Genomic DNA, 23,931 nt, shown 5'->3' with positions numbered 1-23,931 from the left:
AGTGATGAGTTGGTAGTAAAGAAAATAATATTTCAAATAGCTAAATTGGTTTATCTAGGTATTAAGCTAAATTGTGAGTATATAGTAGAATATAAAATACGTGTAGTAGGTAGGTTAAATAAGGTTTTTGTTTATTTTTATTTAGTTATTGCAAACATTATTATGCACATATTTTATTTTAAAATGTTTTTCTTGTGTTTTAAAAATCTTATTTGTTTTTTGAAGTCGGTTCAATCAATGGCATCTGGGCCAGTGTCCTAATCAATTTCTTCTTCACCTTCACTGTCTATTACTTTATTCTAGTTTTTCGTTTTTTTTATTTATTTAAACTTTTTTGTTAATTAAATATTGTGTTGTTATGACAGCCGTATCTTCTGGAGTAAGCTCAATTTTTAATCTTAAGCATTGCAAAGTCGTCTTTGGTACATTGAAAGTTTTTGGTGATTTTAAGGTGCCTATTTTCTTGTCGCAAACCATTTTATGGCTTCAACACAATTTATATTATTTATGGTTGTTTTGGTTTTCTTCTGTCTTTAATTGAGTTCTGGTAATGAGACATTAAAGCAAAATTTGATTCCTTCATAGGACTTGCTAATAAGGATTGATTAAGACGTGAATCATCGGGCTCCGCGACAATAAGAAAAAGGAGGACGCTGATTTATGACGCACGACGGCATTCGTTTAGCATGTAAATTAATCATTCCCGAACGATGTCAATAAAAGTGGAGGAACACCGGTAACGACCACACGCGAAATAATCCATTTAAAGTGTACCGTTTCATTTCATCCTTTCTCTCGTTGTACTTCCCTCGTCAACCAACCACCTCGCCGTCTCGGACAAATTCATTCCCGAAAAAATTTGCATGTATACGAGTCACCGTGCAATTCTCGATGAATTTCCCGGTTTACATAAAATATCTCCGGCCCTGAAGAGACTTGTAATTTCACCTTTACGACGCCGACTGAAACCGCACACCCCGAGACCTTTTTTCGCTCCTTCCGAGGCGGAATTGTTTAGACGTGGATTGTGTGCGGCGTCGGGAAAATGTCCTCTCCTTAAAAATAAAACAACGAACGAGACGGAGAAACGCACACACGTGTACCGGCGCTATCTGGTTAATGCAAACATCTTCGGTATCAATTTCGTTGATGTTAAATATTTAGTGAAAAATCCTTAGTAATTTCAAATAAAGGGTGTTACTTTACGAGATTTACTTTACTATATTTAGGGTCTTCAGCTATACAGGGTTATGAAACGACTGAAAACGACTATTGACCCTTTAGTAATTGACTATCGACTGTTTCAGTCGTGTATATGTTTCGGTTCTACTAGTTTCATTCGACTGATTTTTAACATTCTCGCTCTATCGTCCTAGTAGCGACTTTGATAAAAATATGGTGAACTTATGCTTTTATATATTTATATATAACATAAATAATTTCATGATTCTTTTAGTAGTTTGCTTGTTAATAACAATATGTTGTATATTAATACGGCAGCATTATTGAACGCTATTTTTCAAGATTTTTAACGTAATAGGGCAAAAGGAATAAAATTGTGAATGATAAATAGTAAATTTTTTTTATTGACTTTTTGTATCAACCTAACTCTCTCGATTTTTTTTCAAACATATTGATTGTTAAAACTTCTTTCCTAAAATACACAGTAAAGTTCTTACAGTAGCGATTGCTAAATTTCTTTTAAAAAATGTTAAAGGTAAATAGTCGATAAAATATATTCAATATTTATAATAAATATTTCTAATATACAATTTTCCTGATAGGAAAATTCTTCTTTAATATTCAACGATTTATTTACTTATCCGTTAAAAAATACGAGTATTATTTTTTTATAATCCTTTTTTATTATTTTATAACTTTTCAATAGAAGGATGCGTTCAGCGAAACGTTCTATGGTTTGGGTGTATTTTGAAACAGAATGCACAACTTCTGCTATCTACAATTATATGTCATCAGTAAAAGACAATTCATATTTATATATCCTAGATTTAGAAAAAGGACAATTTGGATACTTCCATTCTAACTTACAAATTTAATATTCTAAATACAAATACAGTTCGGCAACTCGAAGTTCAATACACAAATACAACTACTGAATACTAATTTAAAAATATTTCCGATCAATGATAAATGAAACTTTTATTTTATTTAAAAAGTGTATGGTAGTTATTGTGCGATCATTTTTCGTTATGTCATGGATTAGTTTTTTATTATAATTAGGTATACGTTTAGTTGTTATTTAGTATTTATGTTAATTGTAGATCTTTAATTTTTAGGTCTTGTTTAAGTTCTATTGCATTATCTATATTTATTAGAGTATGTTATTTAAAAATAGCAATTAAAATGCGATGAAATATTCGGTGGTGATTATTCCATTCCTTTTTACAGATACACAGGGCATTCAAATATAGAAATAATTACACTAATATATAATAAATTAGTAAAACGTCACATTAATTAACCCTATCAATTGCCCATTTAAATGCATTAAAAATGAACTGATCTAAGCAATTAGCTCGGTCCTTTTCTCTCTCACAATTCCTACTGGAATTCGTGGATCTCTATCTGATATCACAAATAAACAAAACAAGTCAAACTGTGCATAAAAATTACTATTTTGATTCGCAAGTTTTTTGACTACCGACTGTTTTTACTATTTTCAGTCGATATTTTCCAACGCTACTGGAAACCATATAGATTCTTAAGGTCTCTGGAAGAGTATCTTATTGACGCAGTTTAGATACGAATGTTATTGTAATAAAAAATGTATATTGTCAATATTGTGAAAATTATAATGATTTATTGAATATTTGTATTTAATTTACCAAGATATAAAGTTATTACTTACAGACAACATAAAATAATTTAACACCTTAAATAAATACAGAGATCAAAATAAATGATATAAGAAATACTTGCACCATAAATGATAAAACAATGAAAGTAAATAAGCGTGTAATTTTCAATAATATGGGTGAAATTAAGAATATACATAATATATAATAGGAATCGGTGATTATTACTATTGGTACTTCTAATATCAGGTAATATTGAAATATGATGGTACTGACACTTAATATACTGACAGCTAAAAGTACGGGTAATTAGTTGTGGTGGCGAATCATAGTCTGATAAATAATACTATCGATAAATAAATATACCGATAAGTTTTGAAAATAGATTGTATTTTGAATCTCAATATTTCCAAGTGATGGAAAACAACAATATTAGTCCAGAGTAGTCAATAATATTTGCGGCAATCCTAATACAACAGACAATAACGGTAACTGACAGAAATGATTAACAATGGAAGAATTATGGCATGCACTCAGTACGAAGGAAAGGTAACGTAACTTAAGGCTAATTTAGTACATCTTCTTATTTTTATCTAGAGTTCACAATAGATAATTTCCATAGACAGTTAAAACTTCTATAAATCTGTATTTTATTGAATACTAATTTGTCATCTTTGAAGTTAGTGATTAAAAATCATTCAGAAATAAAAAAGCTAAACTTAAAGATGCAGTTTTAACATTTATAAAATTGTTTTTATAACAATTTATTATAAATCCTTTAAATTTTATTTATAGCGCTGATAGATAACAACAAAGAAGGAAAACGCACTAAAAAAATTCAAACTTGAAAACTAGAGGTTTATCTGGACTGGACTACAGTTTAAAGTGGGCGCGTATTACGGTTATCGGCATTAAGCCGACCGACTAGTGAGTGACCAACTTAGAAATCATCCTAGAAGACACCCGGTCTTACCCAGCCTAGTTACTAGCGTCACTAGGATCATTTTCCTTGTCGGAATTTGCACTCCTGCCTAGGAAAATCACACATATGAAAAAACCAAAAGCATACATTTACGAGCATGCCCCAGCAGGATTCGAACCCGCAACTATCGCAACAGTAATTAGACCATCCTGTCGCCTTTACCACTGCGCCAACCAAGCCGACTTTCTAACATTTTTTAAAAGAACGACAATGATGCGTTTTTCATTAAATATTTTATGTTATCAAACGCACATTGTTTTTATTATAACAACTCCATAAAATTATTCTAAATATCTACTATCTCAACTTAAATGAAAATTCTTCATAAATATAAACGTTTTAATATTATATTAAATGTATTACATTACGCTACAGTAGCTGACATTTAACCGACAAATATTGTATTTGATTATAAACAGAAAACATATGACAATAATAATAAAAAAAAACATTACATGTGATTTACAATCGAGGTTCTAACATCTGTTGGACATAGATACACAATGCATTTATGGAAGTAACGAAGTTATAAAACAATGAACAGACCGTAAAAGGCATGCCAGATAACAACATTGTTTACTTCTTAACAAATTACTTCTTTACTACCTACAGTATTTTTCAATATGTTACAAAAAGAGTAGCAAAGAGAGGAGTTTGTTAAAAAAAGGAAATTATATTCTTCCATAAAAAATAAAGTATATAATAAAAATAAATATATCAATACTAAACCACCAGTTGAACTACAATCACTTAAATTTGACTTTTGGCTGATTCGGTTACCATATTCGAAGGTACCAGACAGCATCGTATTCTTTTTTAACTAGAGTAAAATGAGAATAAATATAACTATCTGCTATTAAAACGAATTTACGAACTATAATAGGCAATACATTATACATCTGGATAACCTGGGTTCACCGCTGTTTTATATAAACTATATAATCCAATCATGTTTTAATAATAATCGGTGCACCCATGAATATTTGGCAACCAGTGACAATGTCGATCCTTTGTGACAGTGGCAATTTGTATGGGAGAAAACATAACTGTTGTTTAAAACCAAAACTAGCCAAATCGATCCAGCCGTTCACAAGTTTTAGAGAGACTAATGAACACCAATTCGTTTTTACATGTTATCTACCTGAGATTTAACAAATTTGTTGATTTGACTCAATACCTCCTCATTTTTTGTTCCTCGCCTGACAAACCTGCAGAACAAGTCGAATTTTACAGGACTATTTCGCTGTTACCTGAAACATCAAAACTATTTGAGAAACTCATATTTAAACGTGTTAAAAATTTTGTAATAATACCAGATTTCCAACTTGGTTTCCGAAATCACCATTCAACAATCGATCAAGTGCACAGAGTAACTGCGGCTGTTGAAAAAGCGTTTGAGGAAAAGAAATACTGCCCTGCAATATTCCTAGATGTCTCACAAGCTGTTGATCGGGTTTGGCATTTGGGATTAATCTGTAAGCTGGGCAGATTGTTACCTCGTAATTATTGTCAATTGCTGGAGTCATATCTTTTCCGATGAAAATTTAGAGTTTCGCATGAAATGGCGTTCTCGACATTTTAACCTACTTCGACTGGAGTCCCATACGGTAGCGCCTTAGGACCTCTCCTATATCTGCTCTACACTGCTGACGTTCCAACAACAAAAGAAACAATACTTGGAACAAAATCTACAAATGGACGAAAGATTTTAAAATTCAGCTTAATAGCTCCAAATCTTTTCACGTTAATTTTGCACTGCCGCGAAATAATAAAAGTTTAATTATATCATCATTGGATGCCCGATTCCTCAAGCAGAAAGCATTATCTAAATACCTCGGAATCCATCTTGTTGATAGATTAAATTGGAAACATCATGGTAGACAAAAAGTAAAACACATTAGAACCAAAATAAACAACTATAATGGTTAAACGGGAGATACTCTCAACTTGATCTAAAATCAAAAAGGTTGATTTATAAGACAATTATAAAGCCAATTTGGACCTATGGGTGCAAATATGGGGTTATGCTAAAAATTGAAAAATCGACCGAAGAACGGCACGATGACCTAGAAATCAAATGGATTTGCAAAGTTATCCGAGATTTCGTCTTGAAACACGAAAGAAGATTATTAAATCATACTAACGTGGAAGCAATACAACTGCTGGACAGCGCGCCGGATGTCAGGAGATTGAAGCGAACCAAACCATACGAACTTATATAAAGTGTATACCTTTAGTGTAAACTATAGCTATAAGTTATCAAAATTTTATAATTGAGGAATATATATTGATGTAACATCTCGCACTCGTCTTGCTTGTGAATTAATCCAAGTACAAATGAAATGTTGTAATAAATCAATTTATTATTAAGATTGTACCAAGCGTATCTAATAAAGATGTTATAAAAAATTTGTTTGCTTCTCAACCTTAGCGATAGAGTGGTCCTTTTATTATTTATTTTAATAACACAATGATTTGTGTATATTTAATTGTAAGTTAATGCACCCCATCGCAACTTATAATCAAAGCTTCCAAATCAATAGAAAAATAAAAATTTTGAGAGTAAAGCACTAATCAAAAGCATCAACGTGATTATGGTTAGAATATCACCCTGAACCAGAACAGTTTGTTGCAATTATATCATTTACGCAGAAATTAACTTAATTCAAATCATCTTCCCGATTCGGTCGTTTTGATCTGGTGAAGTTCTTCGACGGGTAGACGGCGAAACTTCATCTATTAGTCGCTAATAACATTTTCCGAAGACGTATTAGCGGCACGCGTTGTCAGTGATGCCTCCGTCGGCGAAAAATGAAAATTGGCAAACTTTCGTTTCTCCACAAACAACAATTAAGGTATCTGAAGGGGGCTACCATTTGGAAAATTGCCCCGACTGGGGAAACTTGGACTATTACTGTCAATTTCGTTTTGAATCCGATGGGCAATTCTCGAGGAAACTTCCCTCCGAAGCGGCATCGTATAATTTTAATTTCGGACGGCCGCGATGGCGTTAATAATGCCGACGTCATAAGTAAAATCTCCCTTGTAGTCAGCAGAAAATATGTTACTTAAAAATTAAGGATCAATTGTTTGATATTCCATCCATGAAACATCTCCATCTGTAATAGTTTGATATTTAGTAATTCTTATTAAACGTCTTATACTTTTTTGTTTAAGTGATTTCATGTATTATGATTTTTTTGACTTCAAAAAGCATTTGCTAAAAAGTTAGTACAACGTTAACCAAAATATCTTCCGCCATATTATTCAATTTTTTGACATCATTCTGATGACATACCGTGATACCGTGTTGAAAGAACGATGTTCGTTTAGCAGAAATAAAACCATCTATTCAATTTTGGAATTTCGGCACTTTCGGCAGCATTGAGAAGCCGTATGTTAGACAAATCATGCTCCATCAATTTTGACAAATGATAAACAAAAGACGACATCTTCATTCAAGCTGCAAAAGCGTATCACATACTACAACTTTTACAACGCGAAACCGAGCATTATTATGCAAGGAGATAGCTTCGCGACTGTTACTCGCTAATGCTGGCTTTTTTCAACAGTTTGCAGCAGTATGATTGTTGTTCCCATACCTCGTTAAACACCATATGCACAGAAGGGCTTTATAACCATTAATATGTTAATACTATATTAGGTTGATTAAGTTGAACCTGAAAAGCCAGTAAGCTTACAGATGTACCCGATGTAATTTTATAACAGGACAATTGAAAAGTTCCCGGCCTGACATAGATGGCGCTATTAGAATTAAATCCATATGTTTTTTAGTTAGCTCTAACCCTCAGAAGATGCGTATATAAATTTGACAGCTGTCGTATGATTAGCTTGTTAATTATAACATTTTGAGTAAAGCAACTTTTGCAATTGTGAAAAAAATGGATAAAAAGGAATATTGCGTGTTGGTAAAATATAGCAATATTTTATTTTGAAGAAAAAAATACAGTTGAAGCAAAAACTTGATTTGATACCGAGTTTCCGGGCACTGCCCCAGGAAAATCAGCCATCAAGGATTAGTATGATAAGTTTAGATGTTGTGAAATGAGCACCGAAGACAGTGAACGCAGTGGACGCGCCCAAAAGAGATTGTTACCGACGAAAACATTAAAAAATGATTTTGAATAATCGTATTAATGTAATGTAATATACTTAATGACACATTAGTGTCCATGTGTATGGATTTCCTAGTGCCTAATGGCTCTTGTGATTTTCATAGTAGATTTACTCTTATCTCTATAATCACAATACGGCTTAAAAAACCATCCTTCACTTTTTCCCGATGTTGCAATGATTCAAAATGGCATTTTCAAAAATAGTCACCATACATTCTAAGTTAATTTGGTACTCCAGATCATAAACAAGATGGCAATTTTACTAACAAATTACATCCAAAATATTCAGGAGTTTCGCATGGTAGTGTAGTGGGCCCGATACTCTATTTTCTATATATATTTATCTATTGATCACAAAAATCACTATTATGGTAACATATGTAGACGATAGTGCCATCTAAGCACCAATCTAAGCGAAGTCCAATGATAGCGCCCTATTTATTTATTACCAGTTATGGCTAAACTCGTTGAGTAATTGAATGTAAAACGCTTCTAGTTTATTCTCGAGCAGAAGAAGCTTATATCATCGCATCAGTTTGTTTTCAGGTATACCCACTCAATAATTGACCAAATACAACAAATTACAGATGTAATTGAAAAAAGTCTAGAAAACAAAGGTGTGTTCTCTGCAGTATTTCATTCCCCTTCTGGAGTAGAGCCATTAGGCACCACTATACTAGGGTCTTTGGACATCTAGAGCAATTCAGATGGGATCTAACAGAAAAGGACAAGTCTTGGGCGGTGAAAAAATAGTATTGTCAGGGTCCTAACACCACTAACACCAGCAGATGCAAATTAAGCTTATTAACGAGTCTCAGAATTGGTCAGTGCAAATTCACCTATGAGTTTCTCATTAAGGGAATAAGTCCACCACTGTGCGTCAAATGTGGAAGATACAACTCGCAGAGACGGTTGGTCAACCTGAGAAAGAAAATGCACCAATGTCTTAGGCTGGAGAACCTAGAAAAGGTGATTAATTTTTTAACCGTAACAGGACTACTAGTATGTTAGAATTATAATAAGGTGAATCTATGTAATATCATGCATGTTCGTTTTCATTCTTTGTATCTTGTATCCTTATCACTCTCAGGGGTTGCGCGACCATTGTACTGTAGCATTCATATATTCATATATCTGTATACTCTTACATATTTTACTTATCATCTTGCAATATGTACTCTCTATCCCACCCTTTTAATTCTAGACTTTATATTCATGCATTCTTTATATTCATGCATTTAAATTGTTCTTTGCATTCTATACTTGTAATAACATTGTATACTTTAACTGATGTAAATGCGTTTTATATTGTATATCTATCAACAAACCCTAAATAATCCGAGAGTCTGATAGGTCAATTATATAAATAAATAAATAATAAATCTACTGTCTTTCTCAATCTGATCTGAAACTGATAAGACCTACCTCACGGTAGTGTATTGGGGCCAATGCCTTATCTCCTTTATATCAGTAATTTGTGCACAACATTATATTACACAACTGATACCTTTGTTGATAATAGAGCAAATTTAGCAGCAGCAGAGTCTGTAGAAAGCTTAACCCGGAAACTTTAAACTTTTCTTGATAAGTTGCTATCTGGACTAAAAAATGGCGAATCAAATCAAATGAAGGAAAATCTACAAACACTGAATTCACAAATAACGGAAGCAGGTCACAGTTTTTCTTTATTATTTCCATATGCCAACAAAGCAAAATACTTTGGCATGATCCTGGATGCTGAACTCAGGAGGAAGGAATCTACATGGAAGGTTGGGAGAGAATGAGAATCTTTAGTAAAAAATAAAGCTCATGCCAAGTCCATTCAAAGGTTTCTTGTACATACGTCATCAAGATGTTTAATGTATTGCTGCCGCAATTTGTAAATCCGTTTTAGATTCAGATATTATTTTCTTTCTCATTTAATTCTAGTTAAAAGGAGACACAATGCTGATTAGTTCGAACTCGTAAACGAATGAGCCTGTCGAAGTCGTTGGGTTGGCAGACCTATACAAAATCCTTGAAAACAATAGTAATACGAAGTTTTAACTCTAACCTATAAACTATTGTGACTGTACAGTTAATTGTAGTTTTGATATTTCTATAATGTTAAAATATATTATATTTGTTAACATTTTTGTTGAATTATTTTATTGAGGTTGTAATTTTGTTGTATGTCAAAGCCAAACTGAACTAAAACTCAGAGTTGATGCTGCAACATTACGACGTTTTGATGTCACAAATTTAAATGACGTATGTTCAAAATAACTTTGAACAGACTATATATACGATTATATGTTTATTTATTTCCGAACTTGCTAAAGACAGTTCTATACCAATTGTATGCCAATTTTGTCCCTGACCTTTATATTGCCGAATTTTACCAAGACTTTCTCATTTCATATCTCTTTAATGTACTCGCTAAATATTACTCGACTTCATCTTGTACTAATAATCCAATGTAGTAAAAATAAAAAGTTATATTATAAAATTAAACCGAGCCATCTTCTTGGAGATAAAGTCCTCTACGACGATCTGTTTACACTGAAACCATCAAAGATAAAACGTGCTGTATTTCATTGCCCCTCTCATCCTGTTAATGCTCGAACTTAATCGTGGTGCGTAAACTGTCACTTCATATCACCGCGGCAGGCCATTAAGTGACTGCTATAACGTCGCGAAATAAATAGGCATTTATACGAGTCAAAAAATATCAAAACGCGATATATATTATCATTTTCCAACTCTTTTTCAACAACTCACTATATTTCAACACTCAGTTACAACTCCTTTAGTTTTGTATATATTGTAAAGCATCAAGGTATAATCAATCAATAAATACGTGATGAAAGTAAATTGCTTTTGAAGACATTTTTGCATCCCTTTTTAAGCAAATCGGGGACACCTGAAACTGTGAAATCGAGAGAGAATTTCTAGTCCCAAAATTTTTGTGTAATATTCTACAAATAAATAAATTCCAAAAAAAGACGAATTACGCCCAAATTAAGCAACCAGGAGTAGCCGTCATATCAGTGACACAAAACGTATAAACAAATATTTAACGCTGTGTTTTCATTGGAGTTGGCCGATCAACTGTCCTCTGCGAGCTCCAGTTCTAATCGCAAACCAAACCCCTGATATATAAGATATATTAAGATATTTAACGATTAATGGAATAAAATTTATATCTACATGACAATTTATTCTTTTAAACTTTTATCAATAGTTTTAGTTGATAAAAGGTAGAAAGTGATACATTTAGAAGGGAAACTAATTATATACTCTTACTGAGGTTTGTCTTAAGACTATATCGTTCTACAAAGAAATCATGTAAAGGTTAGGTCTAGTTTTGGAATTAATATATGACATATTATTAGAAGTAGACATAGATAAACAACATAGAAAAATGATTTTCTTAGGCCACAGGCTTTGTGTTAGATGTGCTTGAAGGATAATTACATATTTCTTGTAGGCGATAGGGGGATACTGTGAATGTTGTCATAGTCGCGGATTCGAAACCTGCTGGGGCATGCTGGGATCTACTTTATAGCTCTAATAATTGTTATACGACAAGAAATAACAAGCTTAGTCCAGCCGGTAACCAAGCTGGCTAAGACCGGATGTTCTCTGGGATGGTTTCTAAGTTGGTAATTGGTCAGTCGTTAGGCTTAATGCCGATGACCTTGGTTCGGAGTCCACGTTAAACAATAGGCTCAGTGCACGTAAATATTTGTTGGTAAAAAGAGACTTTAGAGAATATTGTTGTAAAATATCCCGAGCATGTTTGAGCCGTATTAGTAAACAGTAAAATTCGCTCAAATAAGGTTTTCAATATTTCAACTTTTAAACTATTGTGAACGAAATATACATTTTTATTAATATTTCATATTTAACTTATTCAGAACCCCGTCCAGTTGTCAGTTATAAAGAAATATCCCGACAAATTTCGCCAAAAACAATTGTGTTTCTCGGATTCGACTGATTTTTTTCATGTCGTCGCAACGTAACACGAAAGAATGTCCCTCGTTCGCCCTGACAAATCGGAGAACATTGTTGAATAATGACGCCAGATATATTACGTCGAAATAAAACACTTGTTTGCGTCTAGATCCGAATTATTTCGGCTAGTTTCAATCATAGTCCGGTTTTTTACGGCTCTCGTGTATCCTCTCCACTATTTTTCAAGGCAATAAAACATACCCTACAAATTGTGTTCTTCAAATGTAGGTCGTGGTTCAATTATCGAATCGACAAGAAAATAATTTTGAGTTTACCGTTGGAAACAAAACTCATTACCTACTACTCACTACAAACTAGCGAGTGACCAACTTAGAAAGCATCCCAGAGAGCATCCGGTCTTACGCAGCCTGGTTACTGGCGTAACTGGGATAGTTATTCTTTTTCAGATTTTGTACTCTTACCAAGACCATGTCCCAGCAGGATTCTAACCCTTGACTATCGCAACAGTAGGTGGACCGTCCTGTTGCTTTCACCACTTTCGCCACCATGACGTCAAAAAATTAAGTTATTGATATTTATTTATAACAATAAAGATAACGAAAACAAACATTAGTGTGACTATTAGAAGTTCAAATCAGAATCTATAAAAATTTTATTGACCAAATGACAAATCGAAAAAAGTGCTGTTTAGATTTTGTGACGCAATTTCTATGTTTTGATATTTGCTGAATCTGAAAATGGATTTCTTTTTCCCAAACGATGAGACGTTTCTTGACAATTAGGGGAATTATGTCAAACAAGTTATTACATTAAAATAAAATAAAACAGACATGAAAAATATTATTTTTTTTACAAACTAATATAGATACATATTTTTTATGGAATGTACGTTCACTAACTTGCACTAAAATCTTTTCTTTTGCTTTTTTTTCTGTATGCTTGTCAGCAACTTAAGTTTTTTATATTGATTTAAAAAACACACAACAAATGCTAGTAATACGCACTTATTATATTTTCTGATACCTGTTATTCACACAACCTTATTGTAATCAATATTAGTTTCCTAGATATCCATATACATTTAATTTCTGTCATTATAACAAAATAGTTTTAATATAAAACGATTTCTTAAGATCAACTTAATTAATAAGAAGTAACATAATTGAATTAATATGATCTTATAATATTGGTTACATGCCAAAAGAAAAAAATTGAAAATGAAAAAAATAAAGGTGTATGAATAAAAATAGGAATAAGGTAAGAATGATTGAAAATAACGAACCCCGTGGTCCGCTACCTAGCCTAGGTTATTTGAGACATTTTCTAACTAAACAACAAAACCTTTCAACAATTACATCATAGAAGTATTCTACAATATTTCTACAAAGTCTTATATACTATAATTAGCCCTTAAAAAGCAGACTTAATGGCTTTTGCACTGAACGACTTCCGATTTTCCGTCACATAAGATCAGAAATAATATTACACAAAAATCTCATTATTTTAGATAAAAAATATGGTAAAATTTTGTAGGTACCTTTTAAATTTGAGTATTTTACCGCAAGAGGTCTTTATTTGATTCCAATGAGACCACCTCATACATTTAAACATATATTTAAAAAAATATATACATCCAAACATAGAACCTCCTCCTTTCTCTAAGTCGTTTAATAAATTAACATAAATCGTCAATTAATAGTGTTACTACTGGTAATGATATTTATTGATAATAAAAACTAAGTGCAGTAAGTTAAGTGGTAAATTAATATTAATAAAGCTCCATTAAATAACTGTAATAAATACGCAGTTAAAACTTGTATAGTTAATATAACAGGACAATATTCCAAAAATATTTAAATGAAACTGCAAAATAACTTGTCAAATATACGGATGAAATTGCATTACATTTGTACAAAGTTTATCAAATTTAAAATCCCATTATTTTGTATAAATTTATTATTTATAATAATAAACTTAATTAATTAATAAACTAAACGAAATTGAGGTTATAGCATTCAGTTTAAATAAATAAATTTATCTGTTACAGAATTATAACTGATTTTCAAGTATTTTTTCCTAATAATAATAAAAAAGTAGTACTCATATTAGTTTTCTAATTTCCAGAATATTGATTATTTCATCTAAACTTAGCCAAATGATTTTTTGATTCGTTAACCCTAGTAATTACTTTTTACACCCCTTTGGCATTATTCTCATTTCCGGAAAATTCAAAAAGGTCTGACACCGTCAGCGATATGATCACATCAATCATAAAGAGTCATATATTTCCTATTTAAGTAAACTCATATACAGATTTTCAGATATTTAAAATTTTTGACCGAGTGCTTTCATGCTAAGTAGTTTCACGTTACTTGTAAATATACAAAAGTGTTTAATAGACAACAGCTTTTTCTTTAGCTATATCGACTTTAGAACTTCCAAAAGTGTAAAGTTACTACGCATTTTGTTTTGGCCATGTTTATCATAACTTTTCATGAACACTCAAATTCTATCAGTAATACTTTTTTGGAGCTTTAGTTTTAGTAATTCATTAATAATGTTAAATTTAATATACTGGTTTTTTTATTACTCTTCGTGAGTCCACAATCTGCCCCATTGGGGATAAGTACTTCTTATGTCTATATTACATTGGCGATAAGTACTTCTTATGTCTATAATATATATACATGGCATGTAGAAAATCACTTCATTAAGCAATCTTCTGTATAAAATATTATCCTAATTAATTAGTCTTAATCTAAAGCTTGTTCTAAAATCTACATATGTCCAGTAATCAGATCAGGTGGTGTTAAACGTTTTGATCACGTCGCATATTTAGCTGATTAGCGAGTACGCACTTCACCCGTTATAGGTTCAATTACACTCGTTATAGGTTCTAGTGGAATATCGCGTTGTATCACTTTATTTGAAATATAGTACGAATCATCAACAATGGCACGCAACACCTTATTTTGAAACCGCTGAATGATGGATAATTAGATTTGCTAGCGGTACCTCGTAGTTGGATTCCATATGCCCAAATGGGCTTGAGTATAGACTCATACTGCAATACCTTGTATTCTAATGAAAACTTGGATTTGCGCCCGATGAGCCAATACATTTGATATAATTTTAGTCCCAATTGTTTCCGTTTGTAGTGTATGTGCTTCTTCCAGGTTAGGCATCGATCCAAGTGCATACCAACATATTTAACATGCTCTGCTTGGGGGAGTTGACGATGATTTATATTCACTGGTGGACATGTTCTTCTACGCAGGGATAACGTTTAATATGCGTGGATTTTATTTCATTGGCTTTAATGCGCCATGTCTTCAACCATAATTGTATTTGCTCCAGGTGGGTTTGTATGTTTATTGATGCTGTTACTGGATCTTCATGGGATGCTGAGATTGCTGTATCGTCTGCATATGTTGCCACAGTAGTTATTTTTGTGATGGGTAGACCAGCCGTATACAGAAGATACAGTACTGGACCCAGTACACTACCTTGCGAAACTCCTGAATATATGGGATTTAATTCGGTATGTTCATCGCCTTGATTTACAATAAAATGTCTATCAGTGAGATACGATTTTAGTAACTGATAGTCCGGATGAGGGAGAAGTTTCTTTAGTTTAACCTGCAAGCCCGTATGCCATACTTTTTCAAAAGCCTGAGATATGCCTAGAAAAGCAGCCGAACAATATCTTTTGGCATTTAGGTCAGCGTTTATTTTGTTTACAAGTCTATGCACTTTTTCTATAGTCCCATGCTTATTGCGAAAGCCGAACTGATGTTCTGGAATAACTCTTCTTTTTTCTATTATATAGTTTAGCTTTTTTATGTATAATTTCTCGAAAACTTTCGAGATTATCGGTAATAAAATTATAGGTCGGTAGGAGGTCACATCTTCTGGTATTTTTCCTGGTTTAAGAATAATAATATACTGGTAATGGTAATAACATTTTAGTGGTTATGATAATTCATTATTATAATCTTATTTAATGAGCAATAATCATTTGTTGTGATTTCTAAAATAGTAAAGGTATTTCCAGATTTTGTCTTTCTTCTTTAGTCATATTATTTAGTAATATACGTTTAAAGCCACGGATTCAATTGAGCTAAAATCCAGAAAGTCTGAAATAACTTTTCCTAAATAATATTCAAAAATTAAGAAAGATGACAGTTAAACCTCTGAAAAGACGTTCTATTTGAACTACATATAAAAATAGTGAGCTGAACTGGCGTTCAAAGTGCTATATGTGGATTAATGAGGCCCGTTCGTATGTTTTTATTTTCGCAAAATTGTTTTATGATACATCAAAGAAACCTACAAGAATATGAAACTGATTCTTCGGTAATTAAAATATGAGCATCATGGCTGACAGGTGCGCGAAAATTTAAATAGATTGTGAGTGTTGTTCAGATAACAAGTTAGTTTTTTAGGTTTGTTTAAATCGGATAGCAGGTGCCGAGAAAATCACTTTATTAAAAAAGGTCTCCCAGGAAGCATTGCCAGCTCTACCTAAATTTCTTTTACTACCGCTGTACATAAAGTTGAAGATTATACAAAATCTTGTGAAACAAACTCCCAAAGATTGAGATAATTTCAAACATATAGTTTTAAAATTTCCAGGACTCATGACAATGCTTGGAAAGGATTTTAACTATAAACAAATTGTCAAAATAATTCTAATAGTATTTCAAGCTCTAGGTTATTTCATCTTGAATATTTTCTGGAAAAGAGATGTATAAAATATACCAAGGAAAACAAATGAAGCGTCTCAAATCATTATAACGTAAATGGTAGTCTGATATCAATCAGTGAGGTCTTCCAAATTCTTCGCACAAGCGAATATCTACAGGGAAAAGCCTCACTGGGAAGAATAAAAGCTTTTAATGTGTACTATTGAAAGTATATATGATAAAAAGTATGTATCGTTAATGGCTTGTAATTAAGGAAATATATTTCGACTCTATTCTCTTTTATTTTAATGTAATAACTCGTTTAATATATTTACCCGAATTTTCAAGATAGGTATCATCCTATGATAAAAACCACATCATATTCAGGATTGCAATGATCAAGGCTTACGTTATGAAACTTAGAAGTTTTGTTTGCATCTCTATGTTAGTGATTAGATAGTTAATTTTGAAACATTTTAATGATATTTTACGGAAGCTGCATCAATTGCGTAATTACATTAAGTGATTTAATGAAAGTACATTTTAATAAACCAAAAAAAAATACACCCCAAACAATTCGCTGCTAATAAATAACGTCAACAAATTTATGTAAAATGCGCGATTCAAATTTCTCCTTCCTCCGTGGCGTCCTAGACGGGCAAATTAAAACCTCCTTTCGGGCCGTCGAAAAGAATTCGCCCCGGTAAATTCTTCTGAAACAAATTGGAATTTTCATACCTTGTCGACGGGAATCTGTTCTGGTCCTCGAAAGAGACGCCACCCGACCGACTTCCAAACCAAATTTATTCTTTTTAATGTAAATTCTATTAAGAGATCCAAACCGGAGGTCAACCGTTCCTATCTCGATCTGGTTTTACCCTTTTACCCTTTCGTTTTTCACGAATAATATTTCAGTTGTGTAGTGTTTCAGTAATGTAGATTACATTATTTAATTAGTTCAAATTATTGACTGTAACATATTCATATTAATTTTTTTAAAATATATTTTCAAGTCTTCTCTTTAACAACCAGGTTTCCTCGGCATTAAGCCTACCGACTGGTCTTTGACCAACTTGGAGACCATCCCAAAAAACATCCGGTCTTTCCCAGCCTTGTTACTGGCGTAACTGGGATCTACAATTACAGTCACAGACATAAAGTATATTAACAGTTCTTCTGTGGCGATGTTATTAACCTGTCACCAGTGTAGGAACTTGCGTTAGAACCTTTTACCCAAATTTGTATTTTTGGTTTTTCCCATTTTTACTATTAATATCTTTTCTATTTATTGCTTTTATTTATTGTTCAGCCTCTCCTGTCGATGCTCTCTTGCTTTTATCATCTCCACTTTGTTTTCTTATTAATATATTATTGTATAATACTTTTTGTTTGCTCTGCTTCCTTTACCTTGTTGAATTTTTATATCGTCTTCTCGTTTTTCTTGTTTTAATTCAACAGGTCCTTGCCTTTTGTTGCCTTCCATTCTTCTATACTCCAATTCTCACCTTTTTTCACATCTCCTATCCTCCTCTTGTCCCTCTCAAACTAATTATATTCCGTACTTTATATCTCAAAATTTCATCTTTATAGTTTGGTATTCATTCGCTTTTTTTATTTCTTACATTTCCCTGTCTGTTTTTTTTTAAATTACTCTCAATGCAATTTAGAATAATTTTTAGTTGCTCATGTCATAACTTCCATTTTTTTGACGACCTTATTTTCCAATAATACTATTTCTATACCTATATAATCAATCCCAATCCTTATTTGCTTTAGTTCAATTTTCATTGCTTTATTTTCATTATGTTCCTCCCTGATCTTATTCTGCTCTTCCCTATATTTTCTTTGCTTCTGCCTTAGTTCCCTCAAGATTGTTGCTTTTAAGAGCCTGTGCATGTCTAGTTTATTTTTTATTCTTTTTCACACATTTTCTCACATTATTATTCCAAACATTATCTTCACACAAGACATAATAAGATATTTCATAAGTCCACAATAATGCTGTTTAATTGCTATAAATGTTCCTATTAATATCAATATTAAGTTTAGTAAAAACGCGCTTATATGACAGTTTTATGAATGATTGTTTCAGTTCTGATTCAACACATATAAATTCAGGTTTTGCTCAATAAGCAGAAGCCAGAAGACTGAAATTCTGAACAGCATTTATGTTTCTGATATTCTAACAATAAATTGAGCGCAAGTGAAACACCTACCATGGTTTCAAAAATCACTAAAATCATAAATCTGACAGAGTCCGTCCATCTATTACATCAAATAAAACAAAAAGGTAAGTGGTACCGTTTGGAAAAGGCTGAAGTTCCATTTTTATGAAAATATTGACTACGGTTTCTATAAAAGCGAAATAATGGAATTACTTTCAAAATGGCTACAAATCGTTAAAGAAAATGGAGCACATTTGACCTAAACAGGATTATTTTAAGTGCGTTAAGAAACCTTCAAAAGTAATTCAAATATTATGGATTTGCTTTTAATATCCTCATTTTTTCTTGTTTTAAACTTTGAATTTATACAAAGAATGATATTTGTGCAAATAAGTTTTAAATATATATTGTTTTCAAGGCAAAAAAACTGCTGCCATAGTTCTGGATCTTGGTAATATTATTTTATAGATAAATATGAAAATCTACAAGACAATATATTACTAAGTCTTATTCAATCAATCTTTAGTAATTAACATTACATTATACCTAAGTGGCAACAAACAAATGTGTAAGTATCTCACAAGCTTCATTCCTTCTAATTTGTCAATTACACAATTTAAATTCGTTCTTAACCGATCAAAACCGGAAGGTCTAGAAAATGAAAAGTATATTTACAAATACACAGAAAATGGACACAATTTAACAAAAAATTTGCTGATAATTCTTAAGAATTTGAAAGTTTGAAACTGTTTTATTCTATATAAATTTCTTTGTTCGATTATTTTTATTTTATTTCTTGTGTATTTCTACAACTCTATAACTCTATAAAATTTCTAGAGATGGACCATCTGGAAATTTCTGGAGTGACTTGAGTTGAAGGCACTTAAACACTTATTACTTTTCCACGCATTTACTTTTCTCCTATAGATATATTATAGCAAATTTAAATAATTGAAATAAATCTGCACATCTAGCAACTCTATATTACAACACAATTTAGCTGTTATTCCCCATTCGCGTCAAAATAAATCAATTCAAACCGTATTTCCTCGAGCTATTTCTGGGACTCTTAAGGCGCGCGGCGAAGAATTTTTTCATTACCCCCCGATGAAGTGGGAAATTGTGGGGAGTTCAAAAAGCTGCCGGCTCAGTAAACGATCCCACTCGCAATTAGGGGCATTATGTTTGCCTAATGGAATCGACTTCCCGGTGTAAGATCTTCGCGGCGGTGGTTTTTTTTTATTAATATTCATTCAGCACAACCGAAGAAGTCAAGGAGTTGAGGGCAAGAAAAGGGCAATTTCCTCTAACAATGAGAGAAGAATCGGTCGTTTACAGTTAGAGATACTCTTGCTTTTTATTAAGTAAATTAAACAAAATTGTGTTTTATTCAAACAATTGTATATTTCCTTTTCTCTCTCAAAATATATACTATAAGGAATGCATACATCTCCTTTTAACTATGGGACAGTTTTAAAAAATGTATAAGCATATTCGAATTAAATAGTAATAACCAATTATAGTTATTATATTATGTCATTGCTACTTTCCGAATGTTATACAAATACGATAAGATATATTTTGATAAAATGCGATAAGGAAATGTATCCCAGTCACGCCAGAAACTAGGTTGGGTAAGACCGGATGTCTTCTAGGATGATCTCCAAGTTGGTTACTCGCAAAACGGTAGGACATATGCCGAGGACCATAGTATGGAGACACGTTTAAGGGTAGGCCCAGTCCAGAAAACCTAGTTGATAAAAAGGACACTCTAAAATATAACAAAAATAACATATATACTGTAAAATCAATTTTATTCTTACTATTTTACTATTAGCTTTCTGCAAAACCGGCTGGATTGGTGCAGTGGTAAAGGCTACCGGACGCTCCACTTACCGTTATGCGATAGTCGTGGGTTCGAATCCTTGGCAAGAGTGCAAAATTCGACAAAGAAAATGATACCAGTCACGCCAGTAACCAGGCTGGGTAAGATCGGATGTCTTCTGGGATGATTTATATGTTGATCACTCGCCAGTCGGTAGGTTCAATGGCGAGAACCGTGGTTTGGAGACCACGTCAAACTGTAGGTTCAATCCAGATAAACGCGTAGTTGGTAAAAGGAGACTTTAAATTACACCATAAAAAAAGATCTCAGCAAAAAAAAGACACAAAGAGCCTTTTTATCTTCCAAAATTAATACGAAAAGAATTAGTACATTTGTATCTTGTGTTAGGAACAAAATAGTAATTTTTTTGATTGGATCGACTGTTTTCATTTGATAATTCCTAAGGCTACTTACCCGATATTCTAAAATTATAAACCAAAAGCTAAAGAATATATAATCTACGATATAAATAATATTTTATAATATCAATATAAACAAAAATGAGTAATACAGTCTAACATTTATATTATTTTTGTTCCAGGTCCAGCATTCTGGGGCTTAATAAATCCCGAATGGTCTCTATGCAACAAAGGCCGCAGACAATCGCCAGTTAATCTGGAACCGAACAAACTCCTCTTCGATCCCAATCTTCGCCAACTTCACATCGACAAACATAGGGTGAGTGAAGCGCATCCTGTGCACCCCTCCGACCGTCGACGAACCGTGTAAAAAGTTCGTAATGCGCGCGGTAAAACCGAAAATGCACTCCCCATTTTCGTGGTATTATTCCGGTTAAGTCGAGGGGCGCCCATTCTGCGCAAAGACAAACACTGACCACTCAAAGTTTTATCCTAATGTCCTTTATAATCGCCCGAAAAGGGTGTCGAAAGTGTGCCCGAGCCGAAATACATCGGCGTCCCGGCTGGAGGAGGGAGGGGGTAACCTCCCGAGGCCCTAGGTTAAGATATAAGTTGTGATAAGGAGCTTAGCCACTATGTTTTGTCATTGTTTCCGGGGATACTTGGAAATTACTGTTTACAGAGACTCGGAGGAAATATTTACACTCTTGAAATATCGTTCCGTCCCTTCGGGCATTATCGTTAATTGTTTTTGACGTTTTAACATATCCATGTTGGAACATCAGGTTAATATGATATTCAACATTAAGTTCGGTATTACGAGGTATAATTGGATATAAGCTCTATTCTATTGTGTTTTGGGACGTATGTTGTACTGTAATTTGAAACTAATTTATTTTTAAAATAAGAGAAACAGTATATTAAGACCAAACTATAAGTTATTTACAGATATTTAAGCATTTATTAACCTTCAAGAGGCATTTATTGAAAAAAAGTGGTGAAAATATATTTATGAAAATATTTTCCATCAGCTTCTATAACTCCACATATTTTTTATTGTGTGTTCGAGCTACTTGTGTGCTACATGTGCCAGCCAAGCCATGTCCTATCTATTTCAACAAAGGCGCAATGTCTGGAAAGTATGCTGGGTTCAACAGAACTTCTCATTCCAGCTACAAAAGTGTAACCTTCATAACTCTGCCAACGTATGGCCGAGTATTCTCATGCAAGAAGGTCAATTTCCGTCTGTTGCTTGCTGGCCTTTTCCACAATAATACGTCCTTCAGTTTTCCCTGTCATGAAAATGTCTGTAAATGGTTGGGTCTTCAACATCAAAATTCTTTGAGGAGTTGAGCTGGGTTTTAATTTAATACGTCAAAACATTGTCTTCTAAGCTTTGTAGTCCTTTTGGTCCAAACTTTTTGGATAATTGAAACATGACGGAACAGTATTGCCACAAGTTTGATAGACTTCGGCACTGGACTTCTTCAAATAAAACAAAAGTCTTTAATGTCGATAATGCAATTTTGAACTCTCTGAATTAACATCTCTATAAAATGAATAACTCAAGAACACTAAATAACACTAACATCTTCCCAGATATGTGCTTGTGAATGGGGAATCCAGCTACATACTTTGTTGTTGTTTTGAGTGATAGTCAGACTGCATAATTTAAGAATTTCCTAGAGAACTAGCAGATGTCTAAAAAATATATTATCGATAAATTGCAATGAGTTTCGCGAGAGAGATCATATAAGCCAACTTTTAGCGCGACTATTGATATGATAGGTTTGAGAGCCTTTATTGTAAACATTTCTACAGTAAGAATATTGGAAATAGAGTTCAGTCTGAAGAATTTTTTGTGAGACCTATAATGTATTGCGGTGCGTACTCCTATAGACGACACGGATAAATAAAATAAAAATAATAATATAAAAAAACATCAACTATTGGTGCCTATAAAACAACTATGGGAGGTTATCCTGAGGTTGTCTATCGTATTCTAGACCTTAAGACTAATTTCAACTGTGTAAATGTGGTGATTTTCATGTTAACAATAAAAGTTTCTCTATGGAGTCAAAAAAGTTCGAATGCAGGAAATTACCCGAATTACAATTCACTGTTGAACGTAAATCTAATTTAAGAGTATTTTCAACTTATGAAAAATCTAGATTTTATTGAATTAATAGTTATATGTAGAGAAATATGAAAAACTTTTAAAGAATAACAGTTAGGTTGTTTAACAATTGTTTACATTACTCCGCAGTTTCAGGAATATATAGCTCTGATCAAAATAAAATCAAGTGTCTAACACAACACATTTTAGAGGATGAAATTTAATTGTTAAGTTGTTTAAACAACTTAAAATTATCAGTCACAGAAATTATGCCTTTAGAGAGTGCCGTGAATACGGTCTGTACGGCATTTAAAAGTATTTAGTCGCCAAAGAGCAAATAATTTAGAGCACAGTACGTTGGCTCTTGAATATTTTTTACATCAACTGAACATATCTTTCATCACTTCTATAGTAAAAGAATCACATGTAGTCCCAAGAACAATTTTAAAAATATTTCAGTAATTTTTAAGAGTGTCCATGAACATTTGCTACCCCAACACCTCCACATTGTAGGAGAGAATAATAACTGCAAAGTTTATAATATTGTCCTAAACGTTTTGTAACATTGTCCATTGTCTAAACCTCTATTTTTACTTAAGGGTACAAAGAGCCTAAGCAAATCTTTAGATGTTGTACACAATCAATGCCATTTAGAATAACGATATAGGGTAGAGTGAGTTAATTTGTGTTAACTTCATGGCATTCAATGACTGCAGCTATTATTATTCTACTACTACTTTTGTTTTCTATTGATTTTTCTATTGATTGCTTGTACTCTGTAGTTTTTTACATTTTTTTCTTGGCGTTGGCAGATCTTTTCGTACACTGTT

The 23,931-nt window shown here is 32.6% G+C and overlaps 1 protein-coding gene across 1 annotated transcript in view; it reads left to right on the top strand.

Moving 5' to 3' along the window:
• Positions 1-23,931, top strand: part of CARPB (Carbonic anhydrase-related protein B) — a 395,701-nt gene that overhangs the window by 275,467 nt on the left and 96,303 nt on the right. Inside the window, exon 3 of the mRNA XM_076397060.1 lies at positions 21,168-21,304. Coding sequence (XP_076253175.1) covers positions 21,168-21,304 — 137 coding nt within the window. The remainder of the gene's footprint in view (positions 1-21,167; positions 21,305-23,931) is intronic.

The sequence above is a fragment of the Rhynchophorus ferrugineus genome, unplaced genomic scaffold, assembly GCF_030347505.1.
Source record: "Rhynchophorus ferrugineus isolate W39M unplaced genomic scaffold, kcgeb_rfMv2 rfM2, whole genome shotgun sequence".
NCBI classification, from domain to species: Eukaryota; Metazoa; Arthropoda; class Insecta; order Coleoptera; family Curculionidae; genus Rhynchophorus; species Rhynchophorus ferrugineus.
The sequence above is the reverse complement of the archived record's forward strand: the minus strand, read 5'-3'. Positions and strand labels throughout refer to the sequence as shown.